Below are 26563 nucleotides of genomic sequence, written 5' to 3'. Positions count from 1 at the left end.
CCCCAAGCTCCAGCCCCGCTTCTTCCTGCCCCTGCCCCACCTCTTCCTGCCCCGTTCTGCCCCTCCCCAAGCATGCCCCGTCCCTACTTCTCCCCCCTCCCTCCCAGCACCTCCTGCACACCGCAGTAGGCGGGAGGCGCTGGGAGGGAGGGGGAGCAGTTGATCGACAGGGCAGCCGGCGGGTGGGAGGTGCTGGGGAGGGAGGAAGTGAGGGGAGGTTGGCTGCCGGTGGGTGCTAAGCACCCGCTAATTTTTTTCTGTGGGTGCTCCCGGGCTGGAGTACCCACGGAGTCGGCGCCTATGCTACCACGGCTGGGCAGCTGCCACATAGGCATACCTGCTGTGCCTTAATTTACCCAGCTGTACAAAAGTTTGATATTATTCACTGTATCTACTTCACAGGAGTTGGCACCAGGATTGATTCATTAAATCATGTTTGTTGTGGATAAGATTAAAGGTGTTAACAGTGCAAAGTGTTATTACTAGATATAACAAATGCTGGACAGCCCCAGCTCAAAAGCACAGTCTAGGGATGTTACTGAAAGAAATTGCTGGAGTATCTGCATTGAGTGGAATTTAATCAGTAGTTAGAAAACAGCCCTGGTACTTATTAACTCCTAGGAAAGCGACTACTTTCCGTTGCCTGCTGGATAACTAGTTTTTCTTTGCCAGTAGATAATTCCCTCTAACTGCCTAGGGAGCGATGATGCTTGGTGGCTATCATAGCTATAAAATATTTAACTTTAACATGTAATTGCGTTACTGCAGCCTCTAATAGGATTTGGTGTCAGCTAGATGTCTGCCTTGGCCTCTGGCCCAAAGATATAGACCCGAGTTATTAAGCTGAATAAATAAATAAGCAAGATATACAGTTATAGTAGCAATACTGCTGACCAACGAGCACGGTAATTATCTGAAAGAAAAATCTATCCAGAGTCTAGCAATTTGTCCATCTCTTTAATATATTTATTGTATTTCATCCGAATAAAGGTAATTCACATAGGTAATTGTAGGCCAGAGTGATAGATGTTTATAGAGCTCACCACAATACATTTGACCTTTGCACATCTCTTTGTCAGAAGCAAAGTGATCCACTGAGCAGACCACCAGCCTGGGAGCTAGCAAACATCAGCTCAGTTCCTGCCTCTGTCACACTTTTTTAATGTTGGTATAATTAGTATAACTGGTCTGTGCCTCGGTTTTCCCATCTGTAAAATGGAAATAGTAACAGACTGACCTTTACTAAAGCCCTTTGAGGTCCTTGGATGAAAGACATATATAGAACAAAGTATTATTATTGCTATGGACAGCAAAATGGCGTCTAGATTTTCCCGTTTAATAAAGAGAGGCTGCACTGGAAAGACGAGTAATAGGATGAAGTTATACAATGAAAAATTTAGTTTGAATTTCCAGTAACTTCCTAATTGTGAGCTCGCTCGGACTGACAGTCTCATATGAGACCTGATCAAAAAACCCGGGCCAGATCCTCAGCTGATATAAATCAGTGTGGCCAACGGAGTTATGCCGATGTACCCCAGATGAGGATCTGGCCTCTTATCATTTGAAACAATTAACACTATACTATAGAAGATGCTGAAAGTGTGCAGTAGGAGAGCAGTGTAGCTCTGGAACAGGTGTGTTCTTATCTAATAGATATTTTCCACCTCTTGCTTTTATAGATCTGAGACACTTTTGCAAATCCTTCCCTTCTCCCTGAGCGAGGTGGGTTTGACTAGTGTGTATTGTGGGGTGATGGTAACTAATGTCTCAGAGACGCTATTGCTTGTGTTCTTTCCCAACATGAGACAATGTGGAACTACAGGAAGTGAGTCTCATTATGTCATTTATTCCTCAAGGAGATCTGCATGTTTACAATGTTGATTCAGGAAGTCACTTGTTTTTCAGTGGCTAATTAGGTTTTGAAGCTGGCAGGATGATTCAGCGTGCTTCCACATTCAAGTTCCTGTGGTCTCCAGTCCAAGGCAAGCCGTTTAAGTTTTGCTGCTTTGCTCCTGGTAGGATCTGCTCGCTTTCTCAAAGTCACTCCTGTGCCATTTGATTTTGGAAGGAGGCGAGGAAACAATGTTTTCAAAGATCTCTTTGGCCATTATAGCAAAATCATATGTTGGGGTTACGCAGGCTTGGCTGAGCCTGCAGTTGGTAATCTTGGTCCTCACTAGCTGCTGTCAGTAAAATTTTGGGGAATCACTATAAAGACTCAGAATCCAAGAGGAAAATATGTGAGCCAGACTAAAAACAATAAATATATATATTTTTTTAAAATGTGGCCAGAGTATCATATTGAACTTGGACACCCTTTAAAGAGAGCATTGCTACAATCTTCTACACCAGTTGCATAGAATTAGTTAGAGCAGTGGTTCTCAACCAGTGGTACATGTACCCCTGGGGGTACACAGAGGTCTTCCAGGGGGTACTCAACTCATCTAGATCAGTGTTCTCAACCTGGGGGTTATGATCCCCAGGGGGATCGTGGGACTGGTTTAGGGGGGTTGCAAGTACAGAGCTGGCATTAGGGGGTAGCAAGCAAGGCAATTGCCCGGGACGCCACTCCAAAGGGGCCCCCACAAGGCTAAGTTACATACTTCAGCCCTGGGTGGTGGGGCTCACGCTTCTGACAAGGCTCACTAGTGAAAAACAGGCTCAAGTGTCACACTGAAATGTAAGTACAATATATTCCAATCGATTTATTGTATAATGATATGGTAAAAATGAGAAAGTCAGCCATTTTTCAGTAACAGGGTGCTGTGACACTTCTGTATTTTTATGTCTGATTTTGTAAGCAAATAGTTTTGAAGTGAGGTGAAATTTGGGGTGCGCAAGACAAATCCGACTCCTGAAAGGGGTACAGTAGTCTGGAAAGGTTGAGAACCACTGAGTTAGAGTGTCAAGTATAATATTGTACATACCTAGGGATATGTGTATAGTTATGACAAAGCTGAAAAATAAGGGTTAGAATGGATACTGGAACTCAAACAAACCCTAACTAATATTATGGTATATGGACATACTTAAGGGAGAAGAGTGCTTTTAAACACTTGCCCAGTTCAATTAGCTTTGGTGCTTTATGGAATTGACTAATTTAATTGATCATAGCAACCATTGAAGTTTTAGCCAAGTCCTCTCTTCTGCCACATGTGTGCAGACTTAGCTGTTTTATTTTTCATATTTCCATGTTTTCCCCATATTTTCTTAAAACACTCTCACTTCACCTCGTTTTTATTTTCCAGGCTATGGGTAGAACAATGTGTATGTGCAAGCTGTAAGATTGTCACACTAACAGGATTCCAGCTGGTGCAGTGGCTCAGGACACACACTTCTTATGTTTTCATGCTGTCGGCAGGCTGGCTTTAGGCAGGAGCATTTAGATGCTCTGTGATCTTGTTCTGACTTGGCAACTCACATGGTCAGCCAATCTCCTCTGGCACTGGAATCAGAAAAAGATGCAGAGGGTGGCTGACATGCCTAGTTCAATCCTTCAGGAGCTATGGCTCCTGCAAACATTAAGACAATCCCTGACTGAGTGAACTTAGTAAAACTTTACTTTAGGCTACTAGATTTTTCATGTAGACTTCTAACCCCTGCAACCAGATCCAGCCTTGTGATGCAACTGCAGGATTTTCTTAGGAGCTTTTGGTAGATGTGGGTTTGTTGTTGCCTCCAAATTAAAAAGAGCACCCAGTTTAGGAGAGTCCTGGAGAACCGGAGTAGGGCCACATTCTGGAATGCATAGAAATGAAATGAATAATGAATATCCCACTGCCAGGCAACTCTTAGACTTCTGCTCCTCAGCCCCCCAGTCACAGTGCTTGTTTGGTCTCAGTGGCTACCAGAGATAGTGAAGGAACAGCATGTCCATTTAGCACCCGCTGTTTGAAAATATTTTTTGAGCTACGTGGAAGCAGCTTCCTTTCCTACCCTGACTTGGGCAAACAGGATGATCATGTAACATGGATCTTTCTTGTTGCCGAGAAGTTGGTCTCAATTGTCAGAGAGCTTTTGGAAGAATGTAGGGACCTTAATTGCCCTGTGTTACACCAGCCAGGTTTATATTCTTTGCTGTCAAGCAAAAGTTACATGGCACCAGCCACTGGGGGAACAATATTTTAGTCTTCTCCAGTCCTTTCTGTCTCCCTGGAAGGGGTTACTTCAGGACAATGATGCAGAAAAGCAAATGTGCATAAAATGAGGGCATTATAGTAAGTGTCACTCTCAGACTCATTAGAAAAATTTAACACCTCAGATAGCATTTAACCGTGACAAAGTGATTTTAAGGACCTAGCTTCTTATTAGTGGAATGGGGTAGTCAACACATAATTAAAAACTGAGGAGGTACTCTACAGAGTATTTGCTATTGTGAATTTTCTCCTAAGTGTTGAATGATTGTCTGGCTTTGATTGCAATTATAAGGTCCGTGTCCTTTCCCTTTGAAAACTGGAGCAGAATTTCAGTAAATATGGTCAGTGACAAAGTCAAGATGTAATTTGCGGCGAGGCCACACTTGCAGAGTACCATGCTGGGAAATCAGAAAGTGGGAAATAATTTTACCACTTTGAGTGTACATGAGAGGGAAAGGTTGTATCTAATACATGGGTCATTATGTATGTGTTTCCCTGCCCTCTACTATGTGGAATGCCAGGTCTGTACAATTGTACGTGAATACTACATGCTGCCCATTAGTGTCAGTCACAGAGAGAATAGAAACTCGAAATACTACTGTAACTAATGGAGATTGACCTTTAATTAATGGGTAAAGTGGTAGTTGCCTGTGGTTTTGGAGCAAAGGTCATGGGTTCTAAGCCTAATGGTGCATTGTGCTTTAGATGCTGACTGTGCTCTTCGTTGTTTGTATTAATTGTTTTCTTACATGCAAAAGACTCCATGCCCCCTCACGGTTGTAAGGACCTCCGCCTCTGCAACTTCTCTGTTCAGTCATTGAAAATCATAACTTGAAAAGAATGGGAAATTTCTGTATTCCGTGGGCGTTTTATTAACATTGAGACTTGTATCATGCTGAGTAGTACTTAAATGAGTATCCCTGTTTCCCATTACCTTCAAGGGAAATGCATGTGTAAATACTGCTCAGCCTGAATGAGATTTACCGAATTGGGCCCATAATGGTAAGCTAAGACCTCTCTATGGGGCCTTTATATGTATATAAAATATGTAAAAATCATTCAACCTCTGTCTAAGAAAATTTTACTGAAAACAAAAATTCCTGACAAGGATCTTTTGCTGTGGCAATGGAATCGCACCTATATGAACAAGCATCATAAAGTTATGAAAAGCAACTATTCATAGGCTAAGTTGAAATTTTAATTGGGGTCAGGATAGATATATAAATCTATCTGCTAATAGGTGAAGGCTGCAGCAGTGTCAAAACTGATAAAGGTCCAGAGTGCCTGCATTACTACTGCATTGGATGAACAGCATGGTGAATCAGACCCAGAGTGTTAGCTAGAAACTGTGGTGTTATTTCCGTACACCATAAAGTGGATGTCTGCTTAGCATGAGAACCTCAGTGTCAGAGAAGTAAGAAGTCTTTCTTTACCTGCACAATAAAGCTCAGGACTTATTGGAACTATATGTGGAGTCCTAAAACACAAATGCCTAAAACTCAGTTTTTATTATTTAAACTGCCATTGCACTCTATGGATGATTAAATTACACCTTGTCCATTACTGTGGCCTTCAGGAGCCCCTATCAATCAGGGCAGAGCCAATCAGAAATAGGCTTCCTTTCTGTCAAGTTCAGAAACTAATGCCACTCTTGGCTCCAGATGTTTCAGCTCATTAGACAAACAGGAAGTTTACAAATAGGTTTGCTCCTACAAGGCCCTATGAATTAAGCACCTGAGAGTGCAGAGTTATTGTCCAGTGCTCTACCATTCCCAACCTGTATAACTGAATCCAATTTTAATATAACATGCATTTCACTTTGAGGACATCTGAAATAATAGCCTGGGATGAACCGTAATGTGTTATCATCTTTCCAAGCTACACACAAAAAATTACTCTACCTTTACGCAAACTTCACTTAAGAAAAGAGAGGTTTTCATTCCCTTTGTCATTGAAAAATAAGGTTTAATAAGTCATGTGCTTCTTTTTATTAAAGACAAACTGTAAACACTATGCTCTGAGCTGGCATTGGAACAAAACAGAGAGCACTAGACATAATTTTCCTCACCTATTAACTGTTCTTGGAAGATGATTATCTAATGTTTTGTCACAGTCAGGGAATTTGTGGAGTTAACTTGAAACCATATCAGGCATGGAATTGTCTCCCAAGGGAAATAGTGGTAGTCCCATTGTGTGGGACTTTAAATAGCACCTTACACAACACACTAGAAAATGGACTACGGGAAGCAGGGAGATTGACAAGATGATCCTATAGGGCTTTACCATCTCCAACTTCCAAATTTGCATTTGTAGTGCACTTAGTCTAGGGGAAATTCCAGTTTCAGATCAACTCTGTTCTTTTCAGATAAATACGTCCAAATTCAAAGGTTCTTGAATCTGCAAAATTGGTCTGGAGATCTTCCAAGAGAACAAGTTCTGACAGGAGGTTTCTGGTATTTCTTGTCTCCACTCAAATCATAAATAGGAAGTGCATAGAAAAATAATAGAGGAGACCAGTTACCAGGAATTGTTTAGACCTCTGGGTGAAGTTTTGACTCGTTTTAATGGGTTTGCCGGTCCATATTTTTGATACTATTATAGTATCTGTGCTATTGTGTACACACTTTAAGTTATCAGACTGCTGATGGGCTCTGTTGAAGACAGAGGATTTCTCTTGCCTAAAGAAAGTATCTCAATTCTCTTTTCATCTTCTAGAATCAGTGGATAATTGTCCCAGTAACTGCTACGGGAATGGAGACTGTGTTTCTGGAACCTGCCATTGCTTCCTCGGCTTTCTGGGTCCCGACTGCGGCAGAGGTAGGCATTTGTATCTGTTTCAGTAACATCTATACATGTTGTTTCCTCCGGTTACAATTCTCAAAGCGTGTTGGAAGTGTATGCTCATGGTTCTGTTATTCATAAGTAAACCTGCTGCAGATTGTGATGGTGCAGTAGAGTGGAAACTGATTGGCTTTGTGGGTTTGTTTGTTTATTACTTACCATGCTTGCGGTAACCTTAGTGACACAAACCTCTAAGCCCCCCACCTCACCCCGTAGCTGCATGTGAGCAAACAATGAGGATAATGACTCACCAGGAGCTCTCTCTTTGGGAATGTGTTGAGAAAAGGTGGCTTAGAAAGGCTGTACTATTGTTTCTCCAACAGACCACTTTATCTGTGGATTAGCAGGACTTTATAATGATCCTTTGTCTTCAGCCATCAAGAAGGTGGTCCTTAAGCACCCTCGTCCCTGCCTTAGGCCTCAGAGGTCTCCCTGGCTTACCATAGATGACCTGCAGCAACCAAAGTGAGGGGGAAAACAGACAAGGGTAGATTAAGGCAACCCATGGCACTAGGAATGTGAGACCACATGTGGCCCCACCCCTGTTTTAGGAGGTTGTCACAGGCATTGCTCACACAAGGAACCCACCTCCGCCCGTGGGCCAGTGCTCCCTGTCTTAAGGCTGGTTAGAGTCGTTCCCAAAGGAGGGTGAGCAAACCCCCACCCAACGGAGCACAGGGCTCTGTGTGAAACTCCTGTTCACACCACCTCCTCACAGTCCAGGAGAAGGGATGACAACAAGGGTCCCTTTCCTTCTGTGCACACACAAAGTTCTCTGCTCAGCTGGTTGTCCGAAGTGTGCCCCAGTGGGTTTCAGAGTTCACAATCCAGTAAAATGAATGGGACAATTCACACCTCTTAGAACTCTTGTTTCAGGCTGCCTGCAGACTCAGGTAGATGCCAATGTATAAGTTACAGTCGGTTCACCTTAGCTTCTTATCCACAAGGGCTAGAAACATCACTGGAGTTTCTATACCTCCACCATGGCAACTGCAAAGTCTCCATCAGCAGATGTGCTTAGAGGGGTGGACATCTTGATTAATCTGGTTGTTTTGAGTCCTTCTTATTGTCAAAAAATTGTGTGGCTAAAACCCCGTAGATCCAGATCACACTGTCTGCCTCCACATGGAAAGGAATATCTGGGGGGACTGCTGCTATTTGTGCGTATGTGTGATGGGGCGCCTGCCCCACACTGGGCTCTAAGGGGTTAATAGAGCCCTTGGGAGGCTGCGCAGGAAGCGGCCAATCAGAGAGGGGCTGCGAGGAGCAGCCAGTCAGGGCTGGGCTGGCCCATATAAGAAGGGCTGCAGAGCAGAGGAGCTTCAGTCACTCCCTGGAGCTTGAGGAGGGAGGTGGACTGGCTGCCTTGCAGACTGAAGGCAGCAAGCTCCCTGGACAGAGCAGACAGAGACCCAGGGAGCTAAAGGCAGCTCCTGGCAGGCTTCAGGGATTTGCAGGCTGAGGCCCTGAGGCAAGGGCAAAGAGGGTGCTGGGGCCAATGGGAAGTGGCCCAGGGAGATCTACTGAGGAGCTGTAGGGGACGCAGCAGGTGGCTACCATATACAGGGTCCCAGAGTAGTGGGTGGGCCCGGGTTCACCCCCATCGCCACTGAGGAAGTGATCAGACAGCAGGTCACAGCTGAGGGAAGTGGATGGACAGCCGACTGCAGGTCCCCCAGAATAGGGGAGCACAGAATGCGGCACAGCTGGAGGCTGGGAGTGACCTGGGTCCCTGGAGCAGAAGTGATGGTGGCGAGACGCCACCAGAAGAGGGCGCACCCGCTAGCAGAGCTGATCCCCAGGACAGCCAGCAGGGGGCGCCTTCGTGGGGTGAGTTGCACCACATTACAATGTGTTTTCTGTTGGATTTTCAGCCAGTGGTGCTCCCTTCGGTACTTGTTATGTTAAGTGGGAGCATCTTGCCGTGAGTCATGATACCAGTGCTCCGGGATCTGGTTGGCTGCCTGTTGGTTTCCAGTTGGAGTTTAAGGTGTTGGTTTTGACCTGCAAATCACTCAATGGCTTGGGGACCTGCCTATCTGAGAGACCACCTCTCTCTGTATGCCATACTGCTGCTGTGGAGATCAGTAACGATGCTCAGGCTGTAGTTCCATGGGTTTAATTCAGCTTTGGCATTTGCTTTTCAGCTTGGCCTAAAATTGTGGGCTCTGTTATTGCATGCTGCAAGGCTCATCTTTTGGGGAAAGAAGCATGATGAGGCCTCACAGCTGCTGGAAATGGGGATCAGGGGCTGAAGCAAGGGTCATTATTAACTTTTTCCTGGCTGGTTAGTTTTAGCCGCATGAGGGAGACAAGGCTGCTAGATTTACATTGCTGAGCTAGAATGTTGGATCGATCCCAGGGTCTCCTAGAGCAAGGGAGAAGGGACTCTTTTATTTTGTAAAGATCCAAGCAAACAAACGAAGTATTTTTCAGTGATATTCTTTAATGCTGCGCTTTACAATAAGTGGTGAGTGTTTGGGTCATTGCAATCGTATTTGTTCAAGGGAATTACCATAATTTAAACAAGAGCACAAAAAACCATCCTTAACATTGTTTGTTTGGCTAGAATCTGAATTATAAAGATTCTACATCTATAATGGTCCAGCTAAAATACATGGTTTTTAAAATTAGGTACGAAGGGAAGGGATTAAAGAATTCCAAAAATCCCTGCATTCCCTATAATTGTGGGATGCAACAAAGGAGACATTGCAATCACTGTTACCTTGTCATTCTCAGCAGCTGTTTAGAGACAGTCATGGACGTGTTCTCACACAGGCCTCTTTAGCGCTCTAGCCTTCTCACATGTGGCCTGCAATTTATCTGATCTTGTACTGAGTGATCAACTGTCTTGTCAGAACACATGTAAGTCCTTCTCAGCACCTGTGTAGTCTCACTGGTTAAAGGGGATTATTCTTTGTCCTTGTTCAGGAAAACCGTGGCTCTATCTTCTCCCTGTACCTTGAAATAGGCTCCATTATTCAGTGTTTTAAATTTTAGACAGGTGAATGGAAACCTTCAGTCAGGTCAGCTAAAAAGTTAAATTACAAAGCTTCTTTTGTTCTGGGCAGTGTGTAGCACCTAATACATCTTACCCAATTTATGCCTTGTGCTGTGCACATAGATATCACCTTGCAAATGATGCACTTGACACATATACTCGCAATGTACCTTATTTCAGGCAAATAAAGCACTGTTTTGTAACAAGCAAGCATTTCCAAGGTCCTTTCCCTTGTAAATCTCTTGTATTTTAATCAGGAAAATATGTTCCATTGTAGATCAAGCAGGTTTAATACAATGTCAGTGGTGGTAACTTATTATATTGGGCCACTGCTGTCATGGTGCTTTCACACACTCAGACTGGCTTGCCTGTAATGAGAGGCATGAAAGCAACACTGGAGAAGCATTGTGATACTATCCTGAGAGGATAGTAACAGATAGAGAGATTATTTCTTTAGCTACAATGAATATCTCTTCCTGTGTGCACTGAAATGCAGGAATAATGTAAAATGGGGCATTGTATCCAGCCCAAGTCTAGCGCAGGTGGGTTACAATACAGACTGCAGTATTGTATACAATTTCTGTATAGTGTTCTTCACTAAAATGTTCAGAAAATGCTTTAGTGAGTGACAGACATGAAAGCTAATGCTTATCCAGCTGCTCTCATCTAGGATGATGAGGGCAAAAGAAAACCGGGATATAGACATGTCCTTGCAGCTGAATTTCAGGAAGAGAAAATGGAATGATGCAGTAATGTGGCAAAGGGAGCCTGGCTAAAGTGAATAGGTTTTGAGATGTGCAGTGGTATGCTAAACTATCTGTGCAATCTTGTACAGTATTTAGCTGTGACACTCTTAGTACCTTTCCCAGACCTGAAGAAGAGTTCTGTGTAGCTCGAAAGCTGGTCTCTCTCACCAACAGAAGTTGGTCAAATAAAAGATATTACCTCACCCACCTTGTCTCTCTAGGTTTTGAGATGGTATTTGAAGAGAGGAAGCATCTCATTTCCAATTAGACATGGCAGTAAAGGAGAGTCATGTTGAGGAGCGTAGGGGAGTCCATGACTGGAGCTGTGGAATTCGTGAGCAGCGAAGTAGCAGGACATATATTCAGAGAGAAGCATTTTGAAAAACCAGAGGACAGTTTTGAATTGTATTTGGAGATGAAGAGCTAGTGAAGCTGATGGCCATAAAGGGTGGCTGAGGACCGGGCAACGTGCTATCGTGAACTGAAGTAGGAGAATAATCAGCTGCAGATTTCCGGTTGAATCTCAGCAAAGAACTTGAAGACCATAAAACCAGGAATTATACAGCACAAATGGGGGAGTGCTTAATAAATAGCTAAGGTTTGCAGCAGAGGCAGGGTCAAGGAAATGATGAAGTATTCGGATGATCTAGAGACAGTGCAAAGCAGATCTAAAGGCAGTGAAGATATGGAAGGGGAAAAATATTCAAGGCCCTGGAGGACTCCAATACTTCTGATCTCGGGATTGAATGAAAGGTCTGACTCCAGATTGCTGTAGGACACATCAGAGACCCCGAATAAAGAGGCATTTTCACCCAGAAGCATGATTTCATGTTTTAAGCATTCACTTGTAGAAAGGTCTGAGGTAACCAAGAGCAAAGAGATTCCAGGCAGACAGACAGATGGGAAATGTAGAGCTGAGTGTGATCCATATAAAAGTGTTGCCCTTGGTGTTAAAGGCAGAGTTGAGATACCCCAGAGGGAGAGTACATATGAAGAAGAGAATAGGTTCTTTCCTCACCCACATATAACATAGGTATGTTTTAATGCTGTTTCTTTTCCATTTTCCTCAGCATCTTGTCCAGTACTGTGCAGTGGAAATGGTCAGTACATGAAAGGGCGATGTCTATGCCACAGTGGCTGGAAAGGGGCAGAATGTGATGTTCCAACAAACCAGTGCATTGACGTATCCTGCAATAACCATGGCACGTGCATCATGGGGACCTGTATCTGCAATCCAGGGTACAAGGGGGAGAGCTGCGAAGAAGGTATTTGCAAGTTACATTCAATTAGCCTTTTTTGCTTTGATTGCTGATCTATAATTACATATGTAGAGATGGTACTGAATAGTTCTGGCACTTAGACACCATAGTAATAGGCACCTTAGAAATACAACAGATGGATGGAACACGAAAATGATATGTTGTAATAGCTAGTGGTTATCTGTCATATTTGTGCAGTAATTGGGTGAAAAGCCATCAAACGTTTCAGATAGACAGATCTGGTTGAGGGGCCAGAACATCTGATCACATGTTCAAATGTTCTTATTAAAGCATCATTTCCATTTACACATCTAAACGTATAATTACTTTAAGAGGGTATTTTTCTGGCATGCTATGCCAAGTGATCGTGGTTGTTTACGTATATAAAACAGTGGAGTATGTGAGAGGCCCTGCTTCCTTTCAAGTTTAAAAGCATAGATGTGTTCAGGACATGAATTTAAGCTCAACTTCAGAACCAGATATCATTTCAATGGATCTGCCATACATTTCTTTCACTTCCCATTAGCCCTGAAACATTTTTTCCATGTACAGTTATTTTTGTGTCTCCCAAGTATGGTGCCAATAAGCACTTTAATTATTTATTATTATTATTATTATTTATTATTATTTATTAATTACTCCTGTTCTTTTTACAGTTACAGACTAACATGGCTGCTACTCTGAAACCTTTAATTAGTTTGTGCAGGTAATCATCCTATCTGCATCATGGAACATGAACAAGATAAATGTTCATCTTCCCCTATTCGTAACCACCTCTTAATGCAACAGTTCTTTACAAACACAAACAAACAAAACCAAAAAATGGACAATTGTTTCCATATTTACAAATTATCCCTCCATCAGCCAGTTATAGAGATATCTCCAGAAGGGCCTGATTTCCAGAGGTGGCATAGCTCCTGCTGTGACTTCATTTGAAGTTGTAAGTGTGCAGCACCTCTGAAAATTTAATGCAGAAAACCCCAAAGACAGTTCATTCTGGGTTTAATTCATCTCTCCACAAACGCCAATCCAACCCCTTAAATGGTGCATAGGCTTCAGACATGACCTTTGGACAAGAGTGAATGTCACTCCATAATTTACCTGCAATTGCTACAGTGAGTATGAGATAAAGAATCCCCTCAGCTGGTTACTTTTTATACAATGGCAATGAGAATAACCTGAGTTGGATTCTGGTACCCAAATGCCACTTCTTAGAAGCATAAAATGAATTCTGGGTTGAGCATCTGGCATTAGATGGCTTGTGTCTCAGTAACAGTTAGTTGGATACAGTGATGGTGTCAATTCCATGCTACTAAGCCATCTCTTGAGAAAATTTACCTTGGCTAAAAATACTAACAGTGTAATAGATCTGGGAAGCAGAGAAAACTCAAAGTTATTATTACTGAAAAGATTCACTAAGCGGGTCACTGTATCTCTTCATTATTAAATCATCGCTGGTATCTAAACAAAAGTGACAAAATGGAAACTATTTAAAAGTCAGAGTCAGATTCTGCCCTCAGTTAGATGCATGAGTAACCCTATTGATGTCAGCGAAGTTTAATGTACGGAACACAGAGCAAGATCTGTTTTTTTCCTAATATGAACCTCCTTTCCCCAGCCACATTTGAAGCAGTAGAATAAACCCAGTTCAGTTGTTTTATATTATCACTATGGCAGGGGACAGTATCACAGTCCCACTAGGTGGAAACATGAAAAAGAATGAGGAGCAAAGAGAACACGTTTTTTCTTATGAGGTTTTAGTATTTTTCTATTATACATTTGTTTTTCATACGCAAAGTATAATTTGTATTATGCCACAAAGGGGCATAGGGGAGAATCAACCTAGCAATATGCCATGTAGGAAATCTGCAGAATACTTTGTAAAATCTAATGATATACATTTTTAAAAATTGAGTTTACTTTTTGATTTCTGTTTCATGAAGGGACTTCTGGTATTGATTCCTTCTATTATTTCTCAGTTTCTTTGGTGTCCTTGTTTATAATGGGTTTTCTTATTGCGTTTCTTCTTCCTATGCCCCCTCCCCCCCCGTAGAAGTTCGGCAATGTGCATAAAACATCAGTTAACAATCTTACATAGGTTGTTTTTTTCACTCTTCTAAAGTTTCATTGCCCCATATTTTATAAGGCATAGGCCAAGCCAATAGGACTTAAAGCAGGGGACGAACAAATTTAAGCAATGAAAAATGAGAAGTTACTTTTTGGGTACTAAATAAGTCTAATAACTTGTATGACCAATGAAGCATATCGGGGAAAGTATAGTTTCTGCAATAGCATTACTTGCTGCATGATTTATCTCACTGGCAAAGGTTATGCAAAAGGTTTAAGCTACAAATGGGACACTTTCTAAACAGGAATTAGACCATTCTGACTGTTTTCCAACCTGTAAAACAAATATATATGCAAAACTCAACTGTTCGATGTTAAACTTTGTACCCTCCTTCCCCACCCTCCTTCTCGTCCTGAGCTAAGTGGCTACGTTTATCAAGCAGAGCTCCCTGAAAAAAAAAGTCCCATTATCCTCAAAAACCACCAAAGCAAATAAGAAGAAAGCACAAGTCCCTAATCCTGTCCCAGGGTCCTTGCCACAGTGTAGAACGCTTAAAAGAGAGATGGCTACTAAGGGCAAGATTAAAGTTGCCATTGTTTGTGACATCTTTTGAAAGGGCTCATTTCAACATGAAAAATGGCCTTGGGATTATGATAAATGGGGCCTTCTGACACACACACATTCCCCCTCTATAATCTTCTGTGTTAGAGCTGAGGAAGCAGAGTGCTGGCCTTCTGTGATGGAGCCCCATTTAAAACTTACCTTTTTTCCCAACCGACCTTCACAGGGAATGATTAATTGCTTGGAGGTAGCCTCTTGTCAGTTAGTCTGTGATCTTTGTTCTCTGTGTTCAAACCATCTGCTGAGAACCTAGGATTCTGTTAGTCTGTTTCATAGTCTCTTTTGTACTTATTACTGCTGAGCAAGAACAGGGCCAGGGCTCCAAGGGTCTCAAGCTAAAATTGGAACCCTAGCTCCCAGCTCACTAATAATGGAAGAGATTTATTGGCTCATCCTTTCCAGCATCTTGTGATTCTCAAAGGTTGTTCCAGCTATAAGCAGAGGGCCAGGAACCTATGAAACAGAAAATACCCTCGCATGCCTCAGGATAGTAATTGCTGAGCCATTGCTTGTCAGAGTCAGAAGGCTTTGTGAATCCAGGGAATTATCAGAGTAGCTTAATGGGCTGGTGTGTTTCCTTTCAAGGTGTCTGGAACTTAAACAGGTCATTGGAATTCTCATGAACCCTAAAGGAATAACACAACCTCAAACCTGTCAGTATATGCTGTGACCGCATTGTGTTCTGCTGTATTAGAGCCAGCAGTTGGGCAACTCTGCCCTCGCAACTTAGCCTGACACTTGTCATTGATCCGCAGGGCACTGCCACCAGCAGTTTCAAGAGATGGGAATAGTTTGAAGGGACTTTTCTTCCTCTCACATGCCCTATGTGCTTTTATATAAATAGATGATCAGTTCCTCCATTCCTTGTGGTTTTGAGTGTTTCAGTTGGTGGATGAAATTCACCCAGGGGCAGTCAGTCAATAGAAGGCCTCTTTGCACCACTTAAATTAAGAGGCACTTTAGTGGTATAGAATTCTTGTGCAATAGGACCTTCTTAAGTATGATGCCCAAATGGATTGTCTGTCAACTCTATTAAGAGACTGACCTTATTAAAACTAACATTCAAAAAGACTAAAAATTGAATATTGGATTAAATAAAAGTACAGAAGTAAAAGGTATTCAATAACATTTCATCTCTCTTTCTTCTTTTATACCCTTGATCAGCAAAATAAGCAAGCATGTGACTTAACTTGAAGCATAATCTCAAATCCCACTGAAGTTCACAGGACTTAAGCACAGGCTTCAAGTTAAGCACATGTTTATGTGTTTTACTGAATCAGGGTCTTAATCTTTATTTGAAAATTTCTCTTAGAAGCCCAAAGCTCAGACTTCCACAACAATGTAATATCTGATTGAGTATCATCAACTTAATGGCACTGTTCAAATGCATTTCCATTAAACAGAAATTATGTTAATACTGTCTCAAGTAAGATGCTGTTCAGGCCATTCACTGTCACTGCCAATGGGCTACACTGATACCTTGAGAGTAATAGTTAAATTGGAAATCCCTTTCAGTGGAATGGGTTTTAATATACTTTCTGAAAATTACCCTATACCAGAAAACAACATTTATAAAGTCCTTTTAGTGTTAACGTGGCATCATACTGTTCTGTTAGCATCAGTATAAATGTTCTATCTTATTACTAATGGCTCCTAAACACAAAGATTAACCTTTCTGGCTACTAGCTCATGCTGATCACTGCAGCTTCTGAGCATCTAGCCATTCATGACTTGCATTAGAAATGGTGGGGGAGGAGCATTGTCCATTTTATAGAAATAGATAAATATTTGGAATAAAGATTGTAACCACTGTGTCAGACAGGTGTGTTGTAACCACGTATTATAATACATAAGTGAAACAGAAATGATTTTCATCTTGGGGTTAAGCTGATAGTCCACTTGATCTCACCTTTCATGGAGGTGAGTGGAGGGAGTATCTGTTGGGTAGACAGGGAGGCAGGACATGTGGGTTCATATTCCCAGCTCTGTAATGGTCTGAGCAAGTTGCTTATTCGCAGTCTCCCTATTATAAAATGGGGCTGGTGCCTAATTCACAAGGGTGTTGTAAGGCTTAATTCATGTCCATACAGTGCTTTGAGATCCTTGAATGTATTAATAATATTTATTATTATTCATATGATTATAATACAATAAAGTAAGATGCTATATAGTTCCAAAGTATTTATTATTATTTTATAATTATAAATATAATTGACTGCCTCCAGTTGGTACTAGACATACAATTTATTAGTATGAGCAAAAGAATGGATTTCACCATGTAACATTCCTTTGTTTTCATTTTAGTTTTGTTCTTTCCAGAATCCCATCCTATTTCTCGTGCAGAAATTTCTGAAGTGCAAAGCAGCTGTTGAGTGCTTCCTGGGGTGGGAGCTGTCTTTGCCTCATTCGACTGCACAGCCTCAAGATGCTACTGCCCTGTAAACTGTAAATATCAAAATGGGTCATTCCGGAACTTTCTATCTCTGCTTTCCCCCCCAATGTAGTGGACTGCATGGATCCCACCTGTTCTGGGCGAGGAGTATGCGTACGGGGAGAATGTCACTGTTCCGTTGGCTGGGGAGGAACGAATTGCGAGACACCAAGAGCTACCTGTTTGGACCAGTGCTCTGGACACGGGACCTTTCTGCCTGATACCGGGCTCTGCAGCTGCGATCCCAACTGGACCGGACACGATTGCTCAATCGGTAACTGTAGCAGTGACTTTTTTTTTTTTTTTAATTATAAAATATTAGCAGTTGGGTCTGTAAACATGCACTGCAAACTGGGCATGACTGGAAGCATCACTGCTATCACTCAGCCACATAACTAATTCTGCTTCTGTTGGTGAATTGATAGTAATAGCCCCATTAAAGCTACCTAGGCCTGCTATGGTTCATTCTATGCTATGAATTTAATTTACAGGTTGCATATGGCTGCCTGTTGTGTTGTTCATTCTTGATGAAACTTTGTAGCCTCCAAACTTTGTAGCGTTTGGTGTTTGACTGTGAGTTTACTAAGTATTCTTTAATCATATAACAGTGAAAAGACAACAGAACCCTTCGAGATGGCAGTTCTACTTCGGGTCCGTTCTCCCTCTAGTGTTTGAATGAAGGCCATGTCTACACTACAGGGTAAGTCGACCTACGGTACAGCTGGAGTCGATGTACCTTAGGTCGAGTTACCACGGGGTCTGCACTGCGGGGGGTCGAGCGGAGAAACTCTCCTGTCGACTTACCTTACTCTTCTCATCAGGGGTAGAGAACAGGGGTCGACTGGAGTGTGATCTGCAGTCAATTTGGTGGGTCTTCACTAGGCCCGCTAAATCGACCGCCACTGGATCGATCTCAGAGCGTCAATCCCGGCTGTAGTGTAGATGTAGCCGAAGTATGTTGTAGGCCAGGGGTGGCCAACTTGAGCCTGAGAAGGAGCCAGAATTTACCAATGTACATTGCCAAAGAGCCACCATAATACATCAGCAGCCCCCCATCAGCTCTTCCCCCCACCCCCACTCCCAGTGCCATCCACCCACCGGCAGCCCCGCCAATCAGCGCCTCCCCCTCCCTCCCCGCACCTCCTGATCAGTTGTTTTGTGGCATGCAGGAGGCTCTGGGAGGTGGGGGGAGGAGCAAGGGCACTGCAGGCTCAGGGGAGGGGGCAGGAAGGGGTAGAGTGGGGGCAGAGCCTGTGGCAGAGCCAGGGGTTAAGCAGCGAGCATCCCCCAGCATGTTGGAAAGTTGGCGCCTGTAGCTCTAGCCCCGGAGTCAGTGCCTATACAAGGAGCCGCATATTAACTTCTGACGAGCCACATGTGGCTCCAGAGCCACAGGTTGGCCACCCCTGTTGTAGGCTGTGAACTAGAGAATAAGCCTTAATCAGGGCCGGCTCCAGCATTTCTGCCGCCCCAAGAAAAAAAAAAAAAAAAGCCGCGATCGCGATCGGCAATTGGAAAAAAAAAAAAAAGCCGCGATCGGCCGCAGTTCAACGGCAGGTCCTTCACTCCTAGAGGGAGTGAGGGACCTGCCACCCCCGAATTGCCGCAGGTGCCGCCCCTCTCCCTTGGCCGCCCCAAGCACCTGCTTGTTAAGCTGGTGCCTGGAGCCGGCCCTGACCTTAATATGAAGAACTGTAGGCACTTGTAAAAGATCATGCAAGAAGGGACATAAATGACTGCAAGAATTTGAAAGGTGCAAACACCTACCAGAGAAAGTATTTTTTATGTGACGTCTCCAGGTTTGTTAACAAATTGGAGCTTAGACTTCTCATTCCCCAGCTAAACAGGAAGCTTCTTGGAAACCAGCAGTAGGTATCTGAAATAGAGACTCAAGAAAAATGATACACAGGCTTTTTCTCCCTTCTTTTAAGAATAACCCAGTCTCTAAATGGCATCCTGGAAATACCATATGCACGTTAGTCTGGAATTCTGGAGCAATAGTCTGCTTGGCCTTTGTTCTGTATTCTGTGTTCACAAATAAGAAGTATAAAGAAGACAGCTGCAGACCACATCTGTAGTGGTTTCTTTACCCTATGCAGCTGTTGAGGAACTGAGCCACAAATACAGCGTGTAGTTCTGGGCACTGCGGTACAGACGCTCCCCGACTTACGCAAGCATTCCATTCTGGAACGCTTTACATAAGTCGGAAACATATACCTGACCATTACACAAAAAAACCCAAAACAAACTATTTCTAGCTAATGGAACTTTTTCCGTAAGTGCGGATTTGCATAAGTTGGGTTTGCGTAACCCGGGGGGCATCTGTATTGTCAAGCAACTTAAATGAATTTGTAGCAGAGCACAAAAAAAAAAAACTCTCTTAAGAGAACTGGAAGGATTGATGTGGGAGTAAATATGACAAGTTGAATAAATAAGAATAGTTTAGCCAGGGCTGGCCTTACCATGAGGCAAATTGAGGCGGCCGCCTCAGATGCCAGACTGTGAGCGGGGGAGGGCACCACTAGGACCCAGAGTGTAGAAAATGAAAAACAATGAAAATAGAAGTTTCCATCCAACACATAACTGGCGTGAAATCCCCAATGGTGACAAAGTGGAGAGGCCATGACTTATGTACTCAAAAACCCAGAATGCTGCATACTGTTTTTCTTGCAAGCTCTTCCAGTGTAATGTTCCAGCCACATTGGGTTCTACAGGAACAAAGGACTGGAAAAATCTGGCTAGAAATCTGGCATGCCATGAGAAGGCAGCAAATCACCAGAGAGCATTCCATAGGTGGAAAGAGCTTGAGATGAGACTAAGGTTAAAGGCCACCAGAGATGATCAGCACCAAGAGAAGATTGCATCAGAGTCTCTTTACTGGCAAAATTTTCTAAAAAGGCTCATTGCCATTGTGAGAATGCTTGCTACCCAAAACCTAGCACTGCGTGGCACTTCAGCTCAGCTGTATGTGCCAAACAATGGAAACTTCCTTAAAATTGTGGAGCTGATGGCTGAGTTTGATGCTGTACTCCAGGAGCATCTAAGAAGAGTCACCACCCAAGAAATGTACACACACCACTACCTTGGAAAAACAATTCAAAAGGAGATCAGACAGTTACTGGCAACAAAAGTCAAACAGAAGATTGTGGCAGATCTGAAGTCAGCAAGATATTACTCTGTTATTCTGGACTGCACACCTGACATCAGCCATATGGAACAAATGATTTTAATGGTGCGTTTTGTAACAACAGAACCTAGTGAAAATGTCCCTGCAATGGTGACTGTCAGAGAGCATTTTCTAGAATTTATTGACATTGATGATACTACAGGAGCTGGTATGAGAAATGTGCTTCTTAAAAAGCTGGAAGATATGGGAATTGCGATAGCTGACATGTGAAGTCAAGGCTACGATAATGGTGCCAACATGAGAGGAAAGAACAGAGGAGTGCAGGCCCGGATCTGAGAGTTAAACCCTCGAGCTTTTTTTGTCCCATGCAGTTCTCATTCATTGAACTTGGTGGTCAGTGATGCAGCATCAGCTTCTAGTGAGGCTGCTGAATTTTTTAATGTAATTCAAAGCATCTATGTATTTTTCTCTGCATCAACTCATCAATGGCAAATTTTGAAGCAACATCTGGGAACATCCTCTCTGATACTGAAATCACTGAGTGCCACATGGTGGGAAAGTCGAGTGGAGACGATAAAGCCTATCAAACACCAAATTGGGAAGATAGATGATGCCATAGTTGCCATTATGGAGGATAATGCTATGACAGGAACTGTTCGTGGGAGAACAGTGGCAGAGGGAAATGGAATCACCAGAAACATACATAACTTCAAATATCTTTGTGACTTAGTGTTGTGGCATGACATACTGTTTGAAATAAATGTTGTAAGCAAGAGACTCCAAGGTGTTGACCTTGATATATCTGGAGCAATGGAACAACTGGACAAAGCAAAGTCATACCTACAGTCTTACCAGTCAGATGAAGGATTTCAAAACGTTCTGAAGTGTGCACAGAAGTTGGCAGAGGAACTTCACACTGAAGCTATTTCCCCACCCATTCAAGAATACAAGAGTCACCGAAGAAGAAGACATTTTCATTACGAGGCACGGGATAATCCCATAAGAGACCCCAAACAACAGTTCAACGTTGAATTCTTTAACCAGGTGCTAGATTGTGCAGTCAGTTGAAGAACGTTTCATGCAGCTCAAGGAACACAGCAGTATATTTGCTATGTTGTATGATATTCCAAAATTCCTCACTATACCTGAAGAAGACCTACACCAGCAATGCAGGGCACTAGAGACAGTGTTGACACATGATGACATGCGTGATATTGATGCGAGTGATTTAGGTGATGAACTTTCAAGATACATTTCAGCAGGATCAACTCCAAAGGCTGTTCTGGAATATATGTGCGCAAATAAGATGACCGCCCTTTTTCCAAATGCTTTTGTTGCTCTGCGCATAACTTCTAACACTTCCTGTAACAGTTGCCAGTGGAGAACGCAGCTTTTCCAAGCTGAAGTTTATAAAAACACATCTACACTCCACAATGACACAGGAGAGGCTGGTCGGCCTTGCAACCATCTCAGTAGAGCATGAGCTGGCCCAGACTGTGGACCTTCAGGAAGCAGTTCAAATCTTTGCAACGAAGAAGGCACAGAAAGCACCACTTTGATTATTCAAACAGATAAAAATGCCAGTGTTTACTATGCAGACAAGAGAAGTTAATTTTCTGTTCAGGCATTTGAAAGTTAAGTGCTACTTAAAATTTTTGAACAAGGCATTTTAAGTTGTTAGTTCTCCTTTATTGGGGTAGGCAACAGAGCAGTACCATGAGAGGAGTAGAACAGGAAGAAGGCAGAATTGACACCTTTCAACGTTTTGGCCCAAGCGATGGGGTATGGGGGCATCATTTGAGCTCCCTGCCTCAGGTGCCAAAATGTTGTGGGCTGGCCCTGAGTTTAGCTAAGGGATTACTGAAGTGTGTGGAGAGTAGGACCATGTTAACTGTCTACAAGTATTTCAAGAGTGTAAACTCCAAGGCTAGGGAGGAACTATTTAAGGTGGTTCATGGGGGTATAACCAGGAGTGATGGGACATAATTTAAAAAACTGGCATTTAGACTGAATAGCAAGAAAATCCTCTTACAACTGAAATTGACTCGGTTGAAGAATATTCTTCCAAAGAAAGATTTGGAAGTCCGTTCACCTGAGACATTTAAAACTAGATTAGCCAAAGGTCCTGCATATGTAGTGTAGGGAACAATCTTGCACTGGCAAGAGGATAGACTGGGTGATTTACTCTGGGTTATTTTCTCCAGCATTGACATCTTTGATTCCTTATACTGAAACGTGTAAGTGGGAGGGGAGAGCTTTCAGCAGTTTTGCAGCATGATTCACAACTGAATTCTTCCTCTGCGATTACATAGTGGTTTTAAGATTGCAAGGATGAGTTTGGAAAATTTTTGCTTCTACATGCAAACGCGCACACATCCCTACTTCGGTTACATATGACTACCTGTAAGATCATATATAAACACACAACCTTTGCTTCTACCACATTCATAAATCCTTGTAGTGTAAATTTTCTCTGGCAGAGGTTATACAGGAGAAACTTCAGCAACATCACTTCAAGGCTTCATTCTTTATAGAACCACATGTAACATTAAGGGTATTGTGCTTTGTCTCACAGCTGCAATCACAGCTAAGGTCATTTATAAACACCCATTTATAACCTGGACCTCTCTAGTGGATTGATGCCTGGATTCTGAAGGATAGATTTACTCACCGAAAGAGTGTGAGATTAAAATGTAGTGTGAAAGAGTATTAGTGTATGTAACAGCACATGGCCACAACCAAGAAGATGTGTCAAATTCTTTTTTTGTTTGTTTGTTTAAATATTGTTTATAGTTCTATAAAATAGAAACAAAAAGAACAGAAAAAATATACAGACCTGGGGCTGTATTCTGTGGTCAGTCACACTGATATAAAACCCTAACACAGCAAAACATTGAAACATGTGTTAAATCAAATCCCTATTCAGCAAGGCAGTTAAGCATGTGGTTAGGATCCAATGAGATCCAAAGGACTTTGTCTGCAGAGACTGCTAATTCCTAAGGATAGCTTTTTTTCTGAGACACCACAGTGAGGAACATGGGGTGAAAACAGAGAGGGTGATTAACCAGTGGAACAAACTACCAAAGGAAATGGTGGATTCTCCATCTCTTGAAGTCTTCAGATTAAGACCAGATTTCTTTCTGGAAGAGATGCTTTAGTCAAACACCGGTTATTGCACTCAACACAGGAGTAACTGGAATGCAATTCTATGGCCTGTATTATGCGGAAGGTCAGACTAGATGATTTATTGGTCCCTTCTGGCCTTAAAATCTATGAATCTCTACGATTAAATAGGTAGACTTAATCTGACTTCTGTGGGAGTCTTGGGCCACAAGGAAAGCATGATGAGATGCTTAGTTCTACACGAGTCAGCAATATTGTTAGAATGATTTGTGTTGCTCTGTTGTATATTTATTTATTTAATGGTAGTTTGGCGTTTGTTTTTGCTGACGTATATAAAGAGCGCAGTACAGTTTGCAAATTCTGCCCTGTTCTACATCTTATGGGAAGAATGAGGACCTTAATGGCTTGTTCAGTGCCATATCTTTTGAAGTCTGTGCCAGCTGCAGGAGCAGTCTTTGGAAGGGCAGCTGCCACACTCACTCGGGCCATTAACCGTTTAGAGGGGGGGAAAAGCAAAACACATCTTAACCCAGTCCTTTTCTCTTTTTGTGCTGGGGACAGTCATTCTGGGATCCCTTTGTTCCCAGGCAAGCTGGCAGTTTATTTCCCTCCGCAGGAGGATCCCAAATCAGTATTTCTGTTTCTCCTGGGAAGGGAGGTAAACACAGGGATTCCCTTTTGATAGGGCCAAAAGGAGAAGGAAAACAAACCCAGACAACCTCTTCCTTCTCAGCAGGATATCATAAACAAACATAAAAGACTCCCTTTGCAGCAGGGTTCAGCTAAACAGCTCACTGCAGAAGGGAAAATTTAGAAACCATGTATCAGGGCCTCGCCAACTCTCTACACTTCTTAACGAGCCCCAGCCAAGGGCCCTTCCCTCCAAGCATGGCAGATAATGCAGCTTTCATAGAGCAAGGTCTCTTAACCTCTTTGTTGTCTAGCCAGGGGAAGGGAGAGAGGAGGGAGGCACCTATAAGCTAATGTTCTATCACAACATTGAATTTGACATCCAGTTTTCTAAGCTACTTACACATCATCAGATATGTTTGGATAATCAGGATTCAGCAGAACAGGGAAACATGGTGGCAGTTGCTTGGAAGTCAGATCCAAGTTATGGAGGGTCTACGTAATGTGGCTTCCACTCTTCTTGTAACCCTTTTGATATCTATTCAGATCCAGTTTTCCCTGAGAAATCTGTTCTGCCTCTTGATGGAATTCATTACACATTATAAAATGAACCGGGTGAGAGATACTATACTATCATATGTATCATGTATTTTCCAGGTGGCACCTTCCTAGAGTCTTAGTATTTAGACTTCCAACATTTGTAAACAAGCACTTATAAAATCTGTCAATATTTAGCTGTCTTCATGCAATGTAGTTGAATGGGACTCTTTTTTGTTTGTTTCTCTTCAGTTCCTACCTGTGGTTTATCAACTTCTGTCTTCTTCTCTTTACTGGGATATAGAGTTTTCCCTTTAATCAATCCTCCCATAAAGGAGGTCTCTGTCTGAACCGTATGCTCCTCCGCACCCATTGGCTTTCCCCCAGCCCTTAGTTTAAAAACTCCTCTATGACCTTTTTAATTTTACATGCCAGCAATCTGGTTCCATTTTGGTTCAGTTGAAGCCCATTTTTTCTGTACAGGCTCTTCCTCCCCCAAAGGTTCCTCAAGTTCATTATAAATCTAAATCCCGCTGCTGAACAACATCATCTCATCCATGCATTGAGCCCCTGTGGTACTACCTCTCTAAGTGCAAGGAGCTTGGAAGCATTTGTTAACAAGAAGGTCCTGGACTTTAATCTCTTACCTAGCACCCTAAATTTGGCCTCCAGGACCTCACCTACCTTTCCCTATGTCATTGGTACCTACATGTACCATGATCACAGTCTCCTCCCCAGCACTGCACATAAGTCTATCTAGATGTCCTGAGAGGTCACCCAGCAGGCAATTCCCCAGGAGGTTCTCCAGGTTATCACAAACCCAACTATCTATATTTCTAATAATTGAATTCCCCATTACTTTTACCTGTCTTTTCCAAATAATAGGGGTCTCCTCTTCTTGAGGGGTAACCGTAGTGTGAAAGGAGACCATGACATCATCTAGAAGGAGGGTCACAACTATGGGATCATTTCTCTCTGCTCCAGCTTGATATTCTCCTTCCCTGAGACTTTCATCCTCCTCAGTGGCACCAGGGCCGGCTTTAGCAGGTGTGGGGCCCCACGCCGGGACGCGAATTGTCTCGCGCCCCCCCCCCCCGCCCCGACTCCGCCCCCTCCCTGCCCCATTGGATCCCTCCCCAAATCCCCGCCCTGGCCCCGCCTCTTCCCCAAACACGCCGCATTTCTCCTCCTCACCCCTCCCTCCCAGCCTTGCGCTGATCAGCTGTATGGCGGCGCAAGCGCTGGAGGGAGGGGGGAGAAGCAGGATGCAGCTTTTTTTTTTCCCTGCTCCGCCGGCAGCCCCGGACGTTGCGGGGCACTCTTAGGCGCGGGGCCCCATTCCGGGGAATCGGCCGAATCAGCTTAAAGCCAGTCCTGAGTGGCACAAAGGCTGTCAGACTGGTGGTGGGACCACTATGCTGTGTCCCTGAAAGTCTCATCTGTGTACCTCTCTGTCTTTCTTAGCTCCACCAGTTCTTTCACTCTTTCTCTGTAAAACGTGTAACGCAGTGATTTCCACATTGTTTCCTGTTCTCTAGCTGACATCTGTGGGCTTCACTTGAGACATCTAAAACTAGACTGTAAAAAGCACCAATAAAAATGATGCTCTCTAGTCCATTTACTTACTCAACTACAGAGTTGACGTAGTTGACAATGACTGCTACACATCGACTCGCATACAGTCAGTGGACTAAGTTTCAGTAACTAGTACATAGTTGACCCATTGACTTGTATATGGAGTTGACATCTGTCACAATTATTTGAGATCGTTACATTGGACTGGGAAAAGTGGTACGAGAAATTATGCTGTGTCTATGGCAATCCGGAATTGATAGGGGGAACATAAAATCAATGGCCATGAAGTTATGTGGTCAGAGCAAGGAACTGGGAGTCAGGGCTCTTCCATTCCATTCCTGCCACTGCGTAGCAATGTTATTTGGGAGATACAGCTTAACCTCACTGTACTTCAGTTTCATCTTCTGAAAAATTGAGGTAAAAATGTTGCAAGGCTTAGTTACTAAAAGTTTGTAACAGGTGACAGAG

The 26563-nt window shown here is 43.0% G+C and overlaps 1 protein-coding gene across 3 annotated transcripts in view; it reads left to right on the top strand.

Moving 5' to 3' along the window:
* Nucleotides 1-26563, top strand: part of TENM4 (teneurin transmembrane protein 4) — a 419617-nt gene that overhangs the window by 237578 nt on the left and 155476 nt on the right. For all 3 annotated transcript variants that reach the window (XM_024200637.2, XM_029911562.1, XM_029911563.1), the window contains 3 exons: nucleotides 6852-6953; nucleotides 11795-11989; nucleotides 17177-17377. In XM_024200637.2, coding sequence (XP_024056405.2) covers nucleotides 6852-6953; nucleotides 11795-11989; nucleotides 17177-17377 — 498 coding nt within the window. The remainder of the gene's footprint in view (nucleotides 1-6851; nucleotides 6954-11794; nucleotides 11990-17176; nucleotides 17378-26563) is intronic.

Source organism: Terrapene carolina, unplaced genomic scaffold, assembly GCF_002925995.2.
Source record: "Terrapene carolina triunguis isolate 2854851 unplaced genomic scaffold, T_m_triunguis-2.0 Scaffold97, whole genome shotgun sequence".
Lineage (NCBI taxonomy): Eukaryota > Metazoa > Chordata > Testudines > Emydidae > Terrapene > Terrapene triunguis.
The sequence above is the reverse complement of the archived record's forward strand: the minus strand, read 5'-3'. Positions and strand labels throughout refer to the sequence as shown.